The sequence below is a fragment of the Falco biarmicus genome, chromosome 2 (genome assembly GCF_023638135.1).
Source record: "Falco biarmicus isolate bFalBia1 chromosome 2, bFalBia1.pri, whole genome shotgun sequence".
In the NCBI taxonomy this organism is placed as follows: Eukaryota; Metazoa; Chordata; class Aves; order Falconiformes; family Falconidae; genus Falco; species Falco biarmicus.
This window is the reverse complement of record NC_079289.1, coordinates 15,232,099-15,249,345: the sequence shown is the minus strand read 5'-3', so window position 1 is coordinate 15,249,345 and position 17,247 is coordinate 15,232,099. Positions and strand designations below refer to the sequence as shown.

At 38.2% G+C, this 17,247-nt stretch overlaps 1 protein-coding gene across 2 annotated transcripts in view; it reads left to right on the top strand.

Moving 5' to 3' along the window:
- Positions 1–17,247, top strand: part of TRPC6 (transient receptor potential cation channel subfamily C member 6) — a 100,005-nt gene that overhangs the window by 73,175 nt on the left and 9,583 nt on the right. For both annotated transcript variants that reach the window (XM_056329613.1, XM_056329611.1), the window contains exons 5-9: positions 2,276–2,489; positions 4,330–4,557; positions 7,759–8,023; positions 10,915–11,110; positions 12,742–12,945. In XM_056329613.1, the coding sequence (XP_056185588.1) occupies positions 2,276–2,489; positions 4,330–4,557; positions 7,759–8,023; positions 10,915–11,110; positions 12,742–12,945 (1,107 nt within the window). The remainder of the gene's footprint in view (positions 1–2,275; positions 2,490–4,329; positions 4,558–7,758; positions 8,024–10,914; positions 11,111–12,741; positions 12,946–17,247) is intronic.

The following is a 17,247-nucleotide window of genomic DNA, read 5'->3' as shown; positions in this document are numbered from 1 at the left end:
ATCAAACTATTCTTCATTTGGTTGTTGCCGTAGTAGGCAGATTCAGAGGATCCTCATTTCCCATTGATTCAGAGCTAAACTAAGTTCAAGCTGTAGGTTGGTTCCAGTTACCTCAAAGGCAGTTTTATTTTTGATGATTAAAAATTAATAGCTAAAAGTCACTGAAACATGAATGCTAGAGATTTAAACAATCATCACCAGTTTTGTAGAAGTCAAAGTGAACTGTGTTGGCTTGTCAAGACAATTCTAATACTTGTTATGTTTCATGAGGTTTTTTAAGCAGTCACGCAGCCTCCCCTGCATCCATTTATAATGCACTGTCTGGATTTGGGTGCTACCGGTGTATCTGTTTTGGATGATATATAGTATGGAAAGCCTTTCCACTGAAGATGCGTTACAATCCGTGTCCAATTTAAATGGACACTGATGGAAAAATTCCTTTGAGAGTGTGTTAGAGGGAACAAATGGGATCCTGTAAGGATTATTCAACAGATTGTAGTATAATATCCACGATTTTAGCACATTGCATCCTGTGGTGAATACAATAGTTCCAGGGGAAGAGGAAGTTTGAAAGAGAGGACTGAGTTCATTGTGGGTTGTTTTGATTGTTCTCTGAGAGGAGACAGGTGGGCCTCTTTTTGTTTGCCGTATTTTTAATTTCTTTCAGTCTGGACAATAAAAATCAGTTATATGATTTTCACTTTTTTGTACAGTTTTTAGGATTTTTCTGAATACTTTTGTCTTAAAACACACCTTGGGATTCAACATACTTCAGTAATTGTTTTTTCAACTACAGCAGTGACATTATCTGTTTGTCATTCTCCTTTTTCAGTGTTTTTTTGGATGTAAAAGCTATTTCAGAGTAGCTTTTTAAAGTCAAGGTTCAAGGGACATCCTTTAAGGTTTCACTTCAAGATACTTTATCGTTTTCTAACTCTGCTTTATTGTTTGTGGGTTTATGACTGTTCCTTCCTAGTTTGAAATAAAATCTTTCCCCATGACAATTACCTGTCCTCTTTGTACTTCATGCAAAATAATTGGTTGTTGAAGTTCATCTCATGAAGCTGATGGAATATTTTGTTTAATAAAAGACAAAGTAATTTCATTGGGTGAGAAACATAATGAATGTTATGGGTTTGCAAAATATAAAAGAGAAACAAGATCAAGTATTGTGCCTGCTAACCTTGACAGTGTTCCTTTAATAGTATCTTCTTTTTAAATTTATCTGGTTTTCTTAATGTTATCTGTATTTGAGACCTTACCATCGCATCCTTGGCTGCATCCTCTTATTCTGTGTTTCTGTAAAAGCTGACTGTAAGGACAGGAAAATTCTGACTTTAATATTGAAACAAGTGTAGTGAAAATATGAATACCAGTAACTTATTTTTCTGCTTTCCCCTCCCTTTTCCAGATCACAGATTATTATATGTTTCAGCTGAGATCTGTGACACTTGCTTTCAACTCTTGTCAAGGAATTTTTGTCAGATACAGATACTGTATTAATCTAAAATAAAAAGGTATTTTTCTGCAGCTGCCAACTAAGTGAACAAGCTAAAACTTTTACTATTAATACAGGCACTCTCAAAAATAAATAATTCCTAAAAATTCATCCTTATGTGAAGTTGTATGGAACTTGTAGAGTTTTTAAGTGTTGCACTAAACCATTTTAAAGTTGTTCTCAGTCATGACAGAGTTGAGGACATTTCCTTTAAAGGAGTCAAGAAGGAATTAAGACACTACAGAACTATAAACATAACCTCTTGGGGCCTCATGACTTTTTATTTAAAAAATAAAGTTGAGAAAACTGGATGATAACTGTGCTACATTAAGTATCACGTCAGTCAGGAAACAGAATTCTTTAGTCATAATCCACTTTGGTGATAATTTAATGCTTTTAGTTAAGTGTCAAAATCTTACTGTTTTGCCGCCTCATAAGGATGACTAGCATGTAAGACATTCAACAGCTATAATATTTTTTTCTCTTGATTACCTATAATAGACATAGATGCCCCAAAATAATTATAGATTTTTTTCAAAACATTGAGTTAAAAATACATATACAGTGAAACAGGTAGAATATCCCTCTGAAAACAGCAAATAAGTAGAAACTTTAAAAGGTGACTGTCAGTATGGCATTACAGTATACAACTTTTTCCAAGTATTTGTACCTGTGTGTTATTGAAATACATATTTCTTGTGTTACTGTTCTTTTTATACATTTTTATTTTGGAAGAAAGCAATGCAATATCCTTCTGTTTCATAACCTCTGTTACAGCTGGGGAGGATAATGCGTGGACCATTTATGAAGTTTGTAGCCCATGCAGCCTCTTTCACCATTTTTCTTGGTCTACTTGTCATGAATGCAGCTGACAGATTTGATGGCACCAAACTCCGACCTAATGAAACAACAGGCAATGTAAAGCAGCTATTCAGGATGAAAACATCCTGTTTCTCATGGATGGAGATGCTCATTATTTCTTGGGTAATAGGTAAAGAGTAATTTTCAATTAACTTTGTCTTGCTATGGTTTCAGTGAAGCTGGACCCAATTTAATGCTTTGCTCTTCATGTTACGTGTAAAAACTGCAACAAAAGGATTTTACTCAACTGGCTGCATTCCCACATTGGCCTCATGTTTCTTATTGGATGTCAGCAGGATTCACATGTGCCTAGTTAATCACAAACATTCAGTTGAGGACTTGGGTGAAATCTGAATATGAATTAGTTCTTAGTTCGGTTTTATGAATATCACTGGAAAGTGTCAGTTTTATGGGATTTTTTTGAGTCAGGCTGTGTCAGCTCCCAAGGGGAAAGATTTCTACATCATGGGCTAAGATTTTTGTGTCCAATTGCCTCCTACTGTTACAATTCTCTCATTTTGCAAGTATGCCTGCACAATTAATGGTGTGTAGCTGAATGTATTATTGATAGAAGAATATAGACCCCTGAACATTCAGCGGTAGATGGTTCCATCCCTACATAGGGGTGAAATGAATACTATGAACACTACTCTGAGCTGAACCATTCAATTTGGTGATGCAGTACTATTCAGCATCAGAACTTGAGCACAGATCCTCAACAATATTTTAGCTGTCTGATTCCGATTTACAAGTCAATAGCATTTAGTCCAATGGGGTTTAGATGCCCAAATATTTTAAGGATCAGTGTTCTGGTTGGTAGTTAAGTCAATAATATGGGAGAGTTAAGTTCAAGCTAAGTAAATCTGTTTCCATTCAAGAGTTTATGCATTTAAAATATTTTGCTTTTAGGAGTTCTCAGTGATTGAAATTGGAGCCATTTGTACACCAGCTGATTCTTATAGCTTTAAAAGACATGGAAAATCTTTATTTATTCCATCATAAAGCTGTTTATAAATTAATATATAATTGTATATTATAGGAATAATAGGGCACTTAGATTTCCGAATATTCTATAAATATCAATGTTTTCATCTGATAATAAAGGAATAAATAATAATTTCCCAATTTGAAGTTCTATTTTGCTAATTTAATCTGGTTTTCTTTATTTCAGTGTCATGCATAAGACTGTTTATGAAAAATTGATTCAGTGCATACAGATATTGCATTGAATTTCATTACTGTAATTAACATCATAATTGTCCTTATCTGAAAATGATGAAAAGTTCCTTCAGACAATTTGATAAGTATAAAACCCAGTAACATTATTCCAGTTCAGTTTTTTAACTCTCTTTAGAATCCTAGAAGTGTAGCTCATGATTAAATCAATTTTATCTTAAAAAGGAAAAGGATTTGCTCAATAAAAAGGATGTCGTAAATGAATACTGTACTCATATTTTATTATTAAGGGAGGATAATTAGGAATCAAACAGATACCTTTGCCCTACTGAAGAAGCATTAGGTCTGATTCTTTCATGCTCATTTGTCACATATATTTGCAATTTCAGTAAAAGAGACGGTACCAAGAGTATTCTGCAAATAAGAAAATACGAGTTCTGTGATTAGTTCTACCACTGCTATATGATCATGCCAAAGCATTTCTACTCTTTCTGTCTCTTCCTGTGTCTGTAACAGATAGTAGTACTCACATCCCGTTCTCTTTGAAAGCTTTTGTGGTTGTACAGGAAATAAGAGTATGAAAGATTGTTATTATTACTCATATGAGAAAGAAGTATTGGAATGTATATGAACCAGCAGGTTCAAGGATTTTAGATTGTGTTTGAACTTCCACTGACCACAATTGTTTTGAGTTTGACTGCAACCGAGAGCATATCCTATACATAACAAAAAAACAAATAAAACAGATGTGAAGATAAAAGAACACACTGTTTTCTCTGTTCTGTCTTATGCAGGCATGATATGGTCTGAATGTAAAGAAATTTGGTCTCAAGGTCCAAAGGAGTATCTTTTTGAGTTATGGAATATGCTTGATTTTGGTATGTTAGCAATTTTTGCAGCATCATTCATAGCAAGGTTTATGGCATTTTGGCATGCATCCAGAGCCCAGAACTTCGTTGATGCGAATATGAAAGACCTGACAAGTCCAACACTGGAGCCCAACATAAAATACTACACCTTGGGTGAGTTGATTGCACGTGATTAAGATTTACTTCTTGGGCCAGGATGTATTAACAAGTCTCTAGTTATATCTACAATGTACTACTTAAAAATTCCCCACCCCTTCTGTTTCTCATCCCTGCTATTTGATCACAATTCCCTTGGGCTGTGTTCATACATCGCTTTGGGGACTGTTCTAGACATGAAGCACTGAAATGATCTAAGATCAGAACTCCCCACTGTCACCCCACCTCTTTTCAAGATTATTTTAATCCAGGTCATTTGATCTGTTGTTACACAGTGCTGTCCTGCAAAGACTTGTGTTGGCACAACTGTGAATGTGATGTACTGTAATGCAGGGGCAGAACTAAGCAATGAGACGCAGGGAGTTCTTAAACCTGCTTTGTCAACATAACCAATGTATTTTTAATATATTCTTTGTTCATTGTATTATTTTAATATTTCTCAATCCACTCGCTTTGCCAGCAAGAGATAAAAGTCTTAGTAAACTTGCTTGGCGTATATGAGAAGTGACTAGAAGTTATTTTGCCCAAATAAGAAAAAATTAAACTGTTTACTTGTGTTCGCTCTCCATACCACCACATCTCTTTTCTCTTTAGTAGGTATTTTTCTCTAGATACTGAAATATGTCAGTTTCTGTCTCTGCTCCATGCCTTAAATACTGTTTCTGATAAGGTTGCATTTCTTCATTATCTAGGCTGTAGAAAAAGCAGAACAATTAATATATCTATTCTTAAACCCATTAAATTTTAGTCTTAAAAATTCTACTGGGAAGTTACAAATTTCACATAAGTTATAAAAGCAGCTAGTTAAATATTAATTCAATTCTCAGTAACACACACTTGAAGAATTTGCGAACAGGGACTGTTGTTTATGTTCACAGTTTCTGGGTATGACAAAGCACAAGTCTTGTAACTCATTTATGCTGCATAATACTGTATCATCTAGCAAGGCAGTTTTCATTGACATCAGTCATGAGCTGCGACTCTTATGCACTTAAGCAGAGTTGAGCCATTTTTTAGTGTATGCACATACACTGAAGTCTGCTTGGATAATTATCTATGTATGGTAGTGCTAACATGGTTAATATTAATAGTGAATATTTAATGCCACAGGTTTTGTCATAGGCTAGCAAACATAACTTTGTGGACTCCAGGTTGAACATGAGTCAGCAATGGGCCCTTGCGGCAATGAAGGCCAACGGTATCCTGGGCTGCACTGGGCAAAGCATTGCCGGCAGGTCGAAGGAGGTCATCCTTCTCCTCTACTTGGCACTGGTGATGCCACACCTGGAGCGCTGTGTCCAGTTCTGAACTCCCCAATAAAAGACAGACAGAGAGATCAGAGAGAAGGGCCTATAAAGGGCCGCAAAGATGAAGGGACTGGAGTGTTTCTTCTATAAGAACAGGCTGAGAGAGCTGAGACTGTTCAGCCTGGGTAAGAGAAGGCTCAGGAGGGATTTCATCAATGTATATAAATATCTGAAGACAGTGTGCAAAGAGAATGCGTTTTTCATTGGTGCCCAGGACAGGACCAGAGGCCATGGGCACAAACTGAAACACAGGAGTTTTCCTCTGAACATCAGAAAATATTGGTTTACTGTGAGGGTGACTGAGCACTGGCACAGGTTACCCAGGGAGGTGGTGGAGTCTCCATCCCTAGAGATGCTCAAATGCCATGTGGACATGATCCTGGGCAACCAACTCTAGGTGACCCTGCTTGAGCAGATGTATTGGACCAGGTGACCTCCAGAGGTCCCTTCTCATCTCAAACTTTCTGTGATAATACAGCTTATCTGGAAAGATAAAAGACATCTGGCTACTAGCCCATACTGAAACATCTGCCATCTTTGATTTTACTTATCCATGAAATCTGAGGTAAAGCTAACATAGGTATGTCTGCTTATGTGAAAATATGCAGTCTTTTGCCGTATAGACATTTTATCATTTGAATATAATGTGTATTTTATTGAGGAGCTCAATAAACAAAAGCATATGTACATACTTGCAAGAAACATAATAGCTACCAAGGCAATGAATACGTGCTAACTGAGCCTTGTGATGCCTAAAACCAGTCATTCAGTACTTTGTCATGATACATGAATACTGGCATGGCAGCAAGTTCTTTGAAGAATATAATTTCCTGATGTCTGTAAGGACATCTTGAATAGTGCTCAGCATCGCTGGGTATGGATGTATTTTAAAGCTGTACAAATAATTGACTTTTATTGAATGGTTATGTGTCAGTTAACAGCTCAAATTAGTATTTTTCCAAATGCCAGTGATTGCCTTCATTGCACTCTAAATTATTTGTTTCCTTTTCTGCCTTTACCATAAATCCAGGTAGCAACACTCTCATGAAAGGTAGGTAACCCATCCCAGGTTAACCTCTTCTCTTTGCTTTGAAGCACAATAGTGTATTGAATTTAAGCCTCCCACATCATCATATTCCAGCAAGGAAGTTTTCTGAAGGGTATTGCATTGGATTTCTTCTTCTGACACTTTTCTGTAAATATTTCTTTAAGTACAGGTTTGAACCTGTATGTTCTCCTCTGCAGTTGAATGTGTTTTCTGTCAAACAGCAGCATCACATGCGTTCATTGACAGAATGAATGTTCAAGTAATTCACACAAGTGGATTAGCTTCAACAGAAGAGATTGATAGAAGTGATGATAGAAAAGGTGATGGAAATGGGTGTTTGGCCTGTGCCAGGAAAAGGCCATTACCGTTTCACTGTGAGTAAAAGTATGGAGTAAATAGAAAAAGTAGAAAAACTTTATTGTTTCAACAGTTTTGGAGTTGTGGATGGTATTTAATGATTTCAGATCCCCACACCAAATGAGTTCATTTTGAGTAGCTCAGATAAATTGCATTTCTAGTTCAATTTATTCAGTTTTCATCACCTGACACTGTAAGTTAAATTTTGCTTAAATTCTCTAATAGGCTGGGATTGAAATCCCAAAAAGTTACCTCAGTGATCTTAGAGTCCACTTTTATAATCAATGGAGATCTAATCAATACAGCCAGTGGAGCTGTGAAATGGTCCTGTGAGCACTACCTGGCTCAGTTTCGTTGGGTAAACGTAAGTGTTTGAGTTGCCCAGGGTTTCTTCCCTCACCTCCAGCTGCTGTTCCAAAAAGACCTCCCATAGATCTATACAGATGTTTTGAAATATTGACAGAAATTCTCATCTTTTGTTTCTAGCCAGAATCAACTGGGATCCATCTGATCCTCAGATCATATCTGAAGGCCTGTATGCAATTGCAGTAGTGTTAAGTTTCTCCAGAATAGCCTACATCTTACCAGCTAATGAAAGCTTTGGACCACTGCAGATATCACTTGGCAGAACTGTGAAAGACATCTTCAAGTTCATGGTGATATTTATTATGGTGTTTGTGGCTTTCATGATAGGCATGTTTAATCTCTATTCCTACTATCTGGGGGCAAAACAAAATGAAGCATTCACAACGTAAGTACACCTGATGAAACTGTAATGATTGTGGGCTGGTTTTATGTAAAGTCAGTTGTTTGCATTGTATGTGTTGTTGACTAATTGCTTTATAAGGTTTGCATCTCTTAAAAATGTGTTTGTCTTGGATTAAGTAGTAATTTTTGCTCTTGTTACTGCTGTTTAAAGGCTATATTTGAAATCAGAATGAGCTCTTGATCCCAGCAGTGCTATGGTAAATCAGGAAAGAAAGGGTGGGAAAGGTGGGATGTAGCTGCCCTTTACGTGTGATAGCAGCCAGAATGCCTGTACCTCTGTCTAGGGAGGGATGGTGGGCCAGTGAGAGCTTACAGATCAGGATGAGAGGGAAGACCCACATGGGTGACATTGTAGTGGATGTCTGCAACAGAATGCCCGATCAGGAAGACAAAGTAGGTGAGACCTTCCTCAGACAACTGGAAGAAGACTCACACTTGAAGGCCCTGGTCCTTATGGGGATTTTTAACTACCCTGATGTCTGCTGGAGGAACAATACAGCAGGGGACAAGCAGCCCAGTTTCTGGAGGGCACTGACAATAACTTCTTGACACAGGTGATTGAGAAACTGATGTGTGGAGGAGCTTTGTGACACATGACTTCTACAAACAAGGAAAAACTGGTTGGGTATGTGAAGGCTGGAAGCAGCTACCATGAGATGGTGGACTTCAGGTTCCTGAAAAGACAGAACAAAGGAAATAGCAGGACCACAACCCTGACCTTCAGGAGAGCACACTTTGGGGTGTTCAGGGAAGAATCTCGTGGGATGAGGCCCTGAAGAGAAGGGCAGTCCAGGGAAGCTGACTGATTTTTAAGAATTGCCATTTCAGTGCTCAAGATTGGTCCATCTCAACAGGCAGGAATCCTAACAAAGGTGTTGGGAGGCCTGTATGGATGTATAAGAGTGATTGATAGGTCATCTAATTGTGATGCCACTCAGAAGGACCACGACAGGCTGGAAAAATGGGCTGACAGGAAATCTGTGAAGTTCAACACAAGGAAATGCCACATCCTGCCCCTGGAGAGGTAGAACACCAGGCACCAGGACAGGCTAAGGCTGACCAGCTGGAAAGCAGCTTGGCAGAAAAGAACTTGGGGGTGCTGGTGGACACCAAGTTGACTATGAGCCAGCAATGTGCCCTTGTGGCAAGGCAGACCAACAGCCTCCTGGGCTGCATTGGGCTGGGGAGGCTTATAAAAAACCAAAAGGACCTCAGACCCCTTACACAGCACTGTACATGCCAGATGAGCTGGCAGCGCGGCCTGTAATGGCACTCCATGCACAGGGCTTGTTCCCGGGGTTATTCAGGGATTCTGGGACATAGGCTGGGTCAGACCCTGAGCCTGCAGGACAACATCCCGCCTGCAAGGGCGGTCAGCACCAGCACTTCAGAGCCCAGCTGCAGCGGCTCCCTACAGCATGTGGGAGCAAGGCTGGTTCCTCCATCAGGTGCTACTGTCATCTGTAATTGAAGCAGCCTAATCACTACAGTGTGATACACATTATAAAATATTTGTAATTTAATTCAGACAACTCTGATTATTCTTACAGTAAAAAGAAATAATAATCTTATCCCTCTTTTAAGCTCTGGCTTTCCAGTTTCCAATGGAAATAACCTGTTGAATCTTGAGAGGTGAAAATAGATTCCTTTGGGGTTTGGGGTTTGGGGTTTTTTTTAAAGTCTTTATTTCCTTGGCAGTTCTTTTTTTCTTCTGCCACCATAGGAACATAATTCTGAATTTACTCTGTCAGGAGTTACTTGGTATACATTTGTCATGCCTCTCATTTCTAGCTGTGATTTTAACATAAATCACTTGAGTGGAAACTCATTCTTTTCCGTGCTCTGCAACCCTTGCCGACTTAATTTCTGATTGTTCTGATATTGAAGCTAGAGCTGTTATGAAGTATACTCAGCCAGGAAGAAAACTTGGCCAAGAGGGAAAAAATTGTTACTACTTTTCTAGTATTAGGAGTTCACACAACAGATAAAGTACCTAAAACTCCTACTCACAGATGGAATACTGATAAAATATTATAAGCAGAGAATTACACTCACAACTAAAAATGACATTTCTTTTAACTTTTTTCCTTCGCAATAATGCAATAAAATAAAAAAAAATGCTTTACAAAATATGCTTTTGCATTTTTTGGACATGGGGAACTGAGATCTCTTAATCAAAGCAAGAGAAAGTATGTCTTCAAACAGGTGGAGGTAGATAGGAAAAGTACTTCAGAGGTTTGGACTCACGTTTATGTATATATATAAACTGATGAAGAGGAAATAAATGCATTTAAATTAACTAACCTGAAAAAAATATTATCAGTATCCCCACACCATGGCTTATTACCTCTACCTTGGATTTGTGGAAAAGTGAAAACTCAACTGGAGGATTGTGCTCTGTGAGACCATTTTTTGAAAAATGCTGATTTGCTGTCAGACATGCTGTCTTCACAGTTTCAGAATGTTAGTCATAGTACTGGTGAAATAATAAATACTAAGTCATCTAATAATGCAATTAAAGTATTTATAGGTTAATCATTTTTGTTATTTACATTCAGATTATCAGCAAGTGTGTAGCATGTAGATTAAAGTAGCTAACAAGTGAATCATTGTCATCTTTTGAGGATGAATATAACCAAATCAGATGTCTTTATGGTCAGTCATAAATATTCGGAATCTTATATTATGAAACAGCCTGTGCCTATCAAAATAAGTAGTCCACGTGTTCTATAGAATATCACTGTGATAGAGTTCTACATTGTGATAATGGAAAAATTTCTACACTGTACAAAAAATGGTAACTGGCAATTTATACAATAAGAATATACAGCTTTTCTTCAGTAACCTATGTGTGTATTCATTTTCTCCTTTTAGTGTTGAAGAAAGTTTCAAGACATTGTTCTGGGCTATATTTGGACTCTCAGAAGTTAAATCAGTTGTCATCAATTATAAACACAAATTTATTGAAAATATTGGTTATGTCCTTTATGGAGTCTATAATGTCACCATGGTCATTGTCTTACTGAACATGCTGATTGCAATGATCAACAGTTCATTCCAGGAGATTGAGGTAAAAATTCCATTTGTGATGAAGCATCACCAAATTTACTGTTATAGCTAATTGTCTAAATCTTCTGGAAAATTTTCTTGTTGACATCTTATTTAAGAAAAATAACACAGAGGCTTTTTGAATATATTAGGAGAAAATATTAATTCCACTGTACATTTTATTATAAAGTACCTGGAAATTATGCAGCTGCATGTGCATGCAGTAGTAAGAGCTAGACTTTACTAAGAAACTGCTGTTGAACTGTGTTGTGTTCCTGAAGAGGATGGGCTATGTTGTGTGATTTTGTGAATCTTTCATTTGCCTCATTTGCAGTTATTATTTGAGTAGTGTCCCTCTTGCTGCAAGGATGTTCTCGTTCCTATGCCTTGACCTTGCAAGCAAGTCTGTAACATGCTGTTTTCTTCTTTCATTTAAACAACTGTTCTAGTTCTATTCAAAGAACAAAACTTTGCTTGACAAAGTAAGCAGCAGGGCTACTGAAAATCAGCACGAACTTTTGCATACCATGGAAAACCAAGAGCTAAGTAATTATCATTGTTTAGAAAAAAGGAAGCAGATCTCAAGGAGCTGGGCCATCCCAGCTTTTCCCAGGTGACACCTTTGCCACAAAGCAGCAGACTCAGGTTTGACACCACTCTGGTCCTAGCTTCTGGGCTCTGGTTTGGGGCTGTAGCGTTGTCCAGCTTGAACAAGAGCAACACATTCTCTAGGGAGGTTCAGGTTCTTCTGACTCAGGAGGCCACAGAACAAACTATCAGGTTCAGAACAATAAAAAACAGGCTATTATCCAAAAATATGGTGAGCAGATTCAAACAGCTTCTAAAAACAGCTACAGCAATATTAAGTCATGTCCTTGAACATGACGTCAGTCCTTTCTGCAGAAAATTCTCTTGAACTTTACAGGGAGAATAAAGTGAGTGTTTTGTCTATCATAAATGTTAAGCATAAACCATGGTGATGATAGCATATCTGATTTAGTCATATATTCAAGCAAGTGGAAGGAATTAGGTAAGAGTCATCTAATCTTTTTTAACTTTGTGTGTAAAGTAATGGAGTAAAAATTTAATTTAAAATTCTAGTACAGTGTCATCTCAAAAAAAATTAATTGCTACAGAAGAGAACAATAATATAAGACTGGTAGTCTCACTGAGATAGTTCCATTTTTGTTTCGTTAACATAGGGGTTTTCCTTTTTATTTATTGAGCATGAGAGTGTTCTAAGCAAATGGCTACTCAGGCAAGCCCTAACAGATGTATATGAGTGTTGCCAAGCTTTAACTTGGGCTTTGTATTGTGTGCTTTTAAGTCAGAGCTTTCTTTCTTATTAGCATGCTTTTAAAGAGCACCAAATAGAGAGGTCTGTCTTTGTGATCCTGTATTGCAGATTATTAGCACTTAGTCTGGAGTAACCAATGTTTAAATCAAATCCACTTTGTTCTGTAATGGCATTATTTTAAATGGATTAATAAGAAGTTCCATTCATTGAAATTCGATTTTCAGATTAGAAACAAGCTCTTGATCTGTTTGAGATTAACTTCAGCCAATTACACTCAAAACACACATAAAGTTTAGTATCTTCAATACTCAAGGTGGTATTAGTAGTGTATTAACAGCAGTGTTTCTGTTTTACAGGATGATGCTGATGTAGAATGGAAATTTGCCAGGGCTAAACTTTGGTTTTCTTACTTTGAAGAAGGAAGAACTCTTCCAGTACCCTTCAATTTAGTGCCAAGCCCAAAATCTTTGCTGTATCTCCTACTCAGAATCAAAAAATGTATTACTAAACCATTTCTGTGCCAAAAGAAAAGCTTCCAGGAGGATGCAGAGATGAACAAGGTAATTTTATAATCTATGTACTGACTGCTAATTTTAAAAGATAGAAACAATTTTAACTTCATTTTTGTTGTTGATTTGTTTTTCTCATGGATTTCCCAACATACTTAGTCCCTGCTGAAGTCAGTCTCTACGTACAGGCTGAAATTCTTACTTTAGTTTTTAACATAAGTATTTGTCTACATCTGTAAACAGTTAATTCCAAAAGTGCCATTGTAAATGTACAGTTCTTCCCGCTGCTTCTAACAGAATCAGAGAATAATTCAGGCTGGGAGGGACTTCAGTCAGTCAGGTCTTGCAAACTTCAAAGGCTGGAGATTGCACAACCTCTCTGAGCAGCCTGTGCCACTGCCTGACTGTCCCTTATGGGAAAAAAGTTGCTGCTTCTACCTGTCATTTGAATTTGTCCGTTGCCTGTCATCCTCCTGTCCTGCACCACTGTGAAGAGCCCAGCTCCATCTGCTTAATGACCTCCCCTGTGCAAACTAGGGGCTGCTCTTGGGTATGCCTATAGCCATCTCCGCTTTGGGCTGAACCAGCCCAGATTCCCCAGTGTCTCTTCACAGGGCAAGTGCTCCAGCCCCAAACATCTTGGTGACCCTCTGCTGAACTTGTTGCAGTTTTGTAACATCTTTCTCATGTCCCCTAAGTCCCCCAGGTCCTTTTCTGCAGAGCTGCTCCCCAGGCAGCCAGTCCCCAGCCTGTCTTGTTGAAAGAGTTATTCCTTCCCATTTGTCCTTACTGAAATTCACAGAGTTCCTGTCAGGGCTGTCCTCCTGGATGGCATTCCTGCCTTCAAGGCTATCAGCTTCTGCCTACCCCCCTTGCCACCCCTCCCATCTCTCACCCCCACCCATTTATATGTGTCTGCAAACCTGACAGGAGTGTGCTTTGACACCCGGTCTTTGATAAAGATGTTAAAAAGGGCAAGTCCCAGGATAAGATCCCTATACTATTTTCTAAGCACAACCATCCAGCCAGGATTTTGTCCATCTAGTTGTCCACCCATCTAGACAGTAACATCCTAAATTGAGTACAAGAATATTTTAGGATACAGTGTTAAAACCCTTGCTAAAGTCAAGGTAGGTGACTTCTCCAGCTCTCCCTTCACCTGAAAATTCAGTCATTTTATCTCAGAAGGTCATCCAGAGGGCTAGATGGGTTTTATTTTTCATAAATCCACATTTACTTTTCCCAGTCACAATCTGCTGTTCCATGTGCCCAGAAATGTGTTCCAAGAGGTCTCAATCCATTATTATGCCAGTTACTGAAAGGAGATTGAGTGGCCTGTGGTTGCCCAGATCATCATTTAGAGCTTTTATGGAGACAGGTTTGACATTTGTCTTTCTCCAGCCTTTGGAGACCATCCCCAGTCTCCATGGTCTTTCAAAGATGATAGTATATTTGCAAGGACTTCATCTTCTCTCTCAGTACCTGTGGATGCAGCCCATTGGGTCCAATGGACTTGCCTGGGTGCATTGGACTGGGTCAAGTAACCCCTGACTGGACCCTCCTCCACAGCCAGTCATTCTCCTTGAATCTCATCATGGTTGTCAGTGGAAGAGTAAAAGAGAGGAGAAAATGGTTGCAAACCTAGAAGGAAAAAACAGAGCTATAGGGAAAAGTCCCATGCCTCTGACAAGCCTCTGCCTCTGGTTAAGTTTGTAATAGTCTATAAAAACAAACATGTTGCAAACACTGTGACCAAAGTCAAGATTATTATTAACTTCAGATGTCTTGTGTGCGCTACTGGTAATTTTTCTAGCTTTTCACAGGTCTGACTTCATTTTATTTGGGAAATCTAATCCTAATGTATTTAACAGAAGTGATACTGCATTTGCTCAATTTTTTAGTGACTCCAACGTTTGCAAAACTTTTCGCTAAGCTGCTTGATGCAAGTTGATTTCATAGCTCCTGTGAGTGATCACTGAAAGTCATCAATGAAAAATCATGACTTTAAGGAGATGCATATGTTTCAAATTTAGTGATGGTGAGAAACAACAAATCATTTTTTTTTTCTAATTCACTCGATTTGTGACTTTGAAAAACTCCTAAGTAATAAGAAGCTTATTTTTAATGTCCTTTTAAAACAAAATTTATGTTCCCATAAAACAGGTACTCTTCAAAACCCCATTCTTACACCCTAGGTAAAGAAGCTGGATTTTTATCATTCCTTTCCAAAATTATATTCAAACCTAGCAATGCAGATGGCTAGAACGGTGCAAAGTGTAATAATTACCAATTCCAGATAAAACAGTAACAGTTGTGTCTGCCTTTACAGCAGACCCTCTGAAAGAGGGCTGTAAGGATGCAACCATCATTTATCAGATTTTTTCCTAACCCTGAATTAATTTTTAGTTTTCAAATATTAATACTTTCCACTCACTGCAGACTGTAGTATAACTATCATAAATTAAATGCGCTTACTCCCCAGCCAAAGAAGGCATAATAACGTGGTTGCAAGTCAAATGAATAAGAAAGCTTTATGCTGAAAAACATAAAGCAGCTGAGTTGCATCTATTAATTCCTCAGCTCTTCTAGCGGGGTGACTGATACTGCCAGATGATTACATTTTTACTTACTTTTGGACTGCCACATACTATGGAGCTAACTTTATTTGACTTTGCACTTTTTAAAAGTAGCTAAAATGTTTTTGTGTCACATTTTGACCCATTGTTGACGATACATTATTGTTGAGACTCTTTTATGGCATCTTACCAAAGGCATTCTTAGGCTTTTTAGGTTTTGACTTTGGACTCATACTGTGCTGAGCAGGTTGGTGCTGAGCAAGGAGCTGCTTGGGCAAGGAACTGCTATAAATGCAATGAGCTGTGCAAAGATAAGAAAACCTTTGCAAAACCAGACCCAAGAGCTGGTGGCTGTGGCTGTGCTAGTAGGTTAAATGTGATAAGGAGATCATCTGGGCACTGAGGCCAGTTCAGCAATGGCTTGCTCCTATTCAAGTAGTTTTCCTCCCAAAGTACAGTTGCTGCAAGGTATCGTCCCCAGACCATTCCAGCTGCCAAGCTGTGCCTAGGGAGAGAGACAGTTGCTCTGGTGCAGGTCGTATTGGGAGGACACTAAAAGTTAGCTGATAGAAGACATTGCATTGCAGTACCCAGAAATGTTGACATACACCGGAGTTTACCGATTCAGACCCAGCCTGTGGGTCTGTCTCCTGCAGAGCCTGCCTCTTCTCACTGCAAAAGCAGCTGCAGCACCATGTCCAGTGTAAAGATAAGAATTAGGATGGGAAGGGAGAAATTTCTGCCCCCAGAGCCAGCTCTGCCCTGATTACCAGTGGCAGAAAACGAAGCCAGATGTCCTCAGGACTAAACGGCGAGTGATGTACATAGCTGTGTTCAAACTGTAGCACAACAGGAATTTCTTGAGACACATCTACATATACTAATAAAGGGTGTGAAGATGTTTTCTTTCAGGCTGTTGATTAAAACAAGCAGATTTCTTCTGGTTCAGGCTACAATTACTGTTTTAAACATCAAGTGAACAAGAAACTCAAACCAAAAAAGGGGAGAAATAAATGAGAAAAGGGGTGGGTTTTAAAGAAACCTACTTTGAGTTGTATTCTAAATTGAACAATTGACTTGTGAGTGAGAAAGTTCATGGTTTACGAGTCACAGAGCTTGTTTATTCTCCTGAGCTAAAAACCTAGTGGCAGATGATGTATTTAAGCCTTTTTCTGAAAATTTGACCCTTCAGAATATAAATGAGGGACAACTAGTTATTGAAATAGCTTTAAATCCTCAAACAAACAATAAAAAATATGTTAACTTTTCCTTTCCTAGATAAAATGGTGTTTATGAAATTTTCACAAGTGATGGCTGGTTATGGTAGTACAAATTGGGTCATTTTTAGGGAACCCTCCCTTCTGGTCCAAGCACATAGCACTTACTGGCATTCAAAGTCATCAGCTGATTCCAAAAACCGGGATTTAGGACATTAACCAAGTGATACACAAAACAGCTACAGTAATGGCATTAACGTTCTGATTTCATTGAATTTTAAATAATGCTAGAGAACGAGAAAATGAGAAGAAAGTTTGAAGAATAAGGTGTTTTCTAAGAGCAATGCTCTATGTATGCTGCACTTCTTTCACACAACACTCCTGGAGGAGAGTTATTTTTGTTAGGGTTTATAACGTTGTTTTATTAAAATTACATTTTTTCCCCCCAGAGTTACTCGTGCAGATGTTCAGTAGATACTAGCTTAAAAATATAAATTCTATTTTAGTCATTAATGTCACAGGCTGAGTTTAGTAGTAATTTCTGAGAGAGGAAAAAGCCA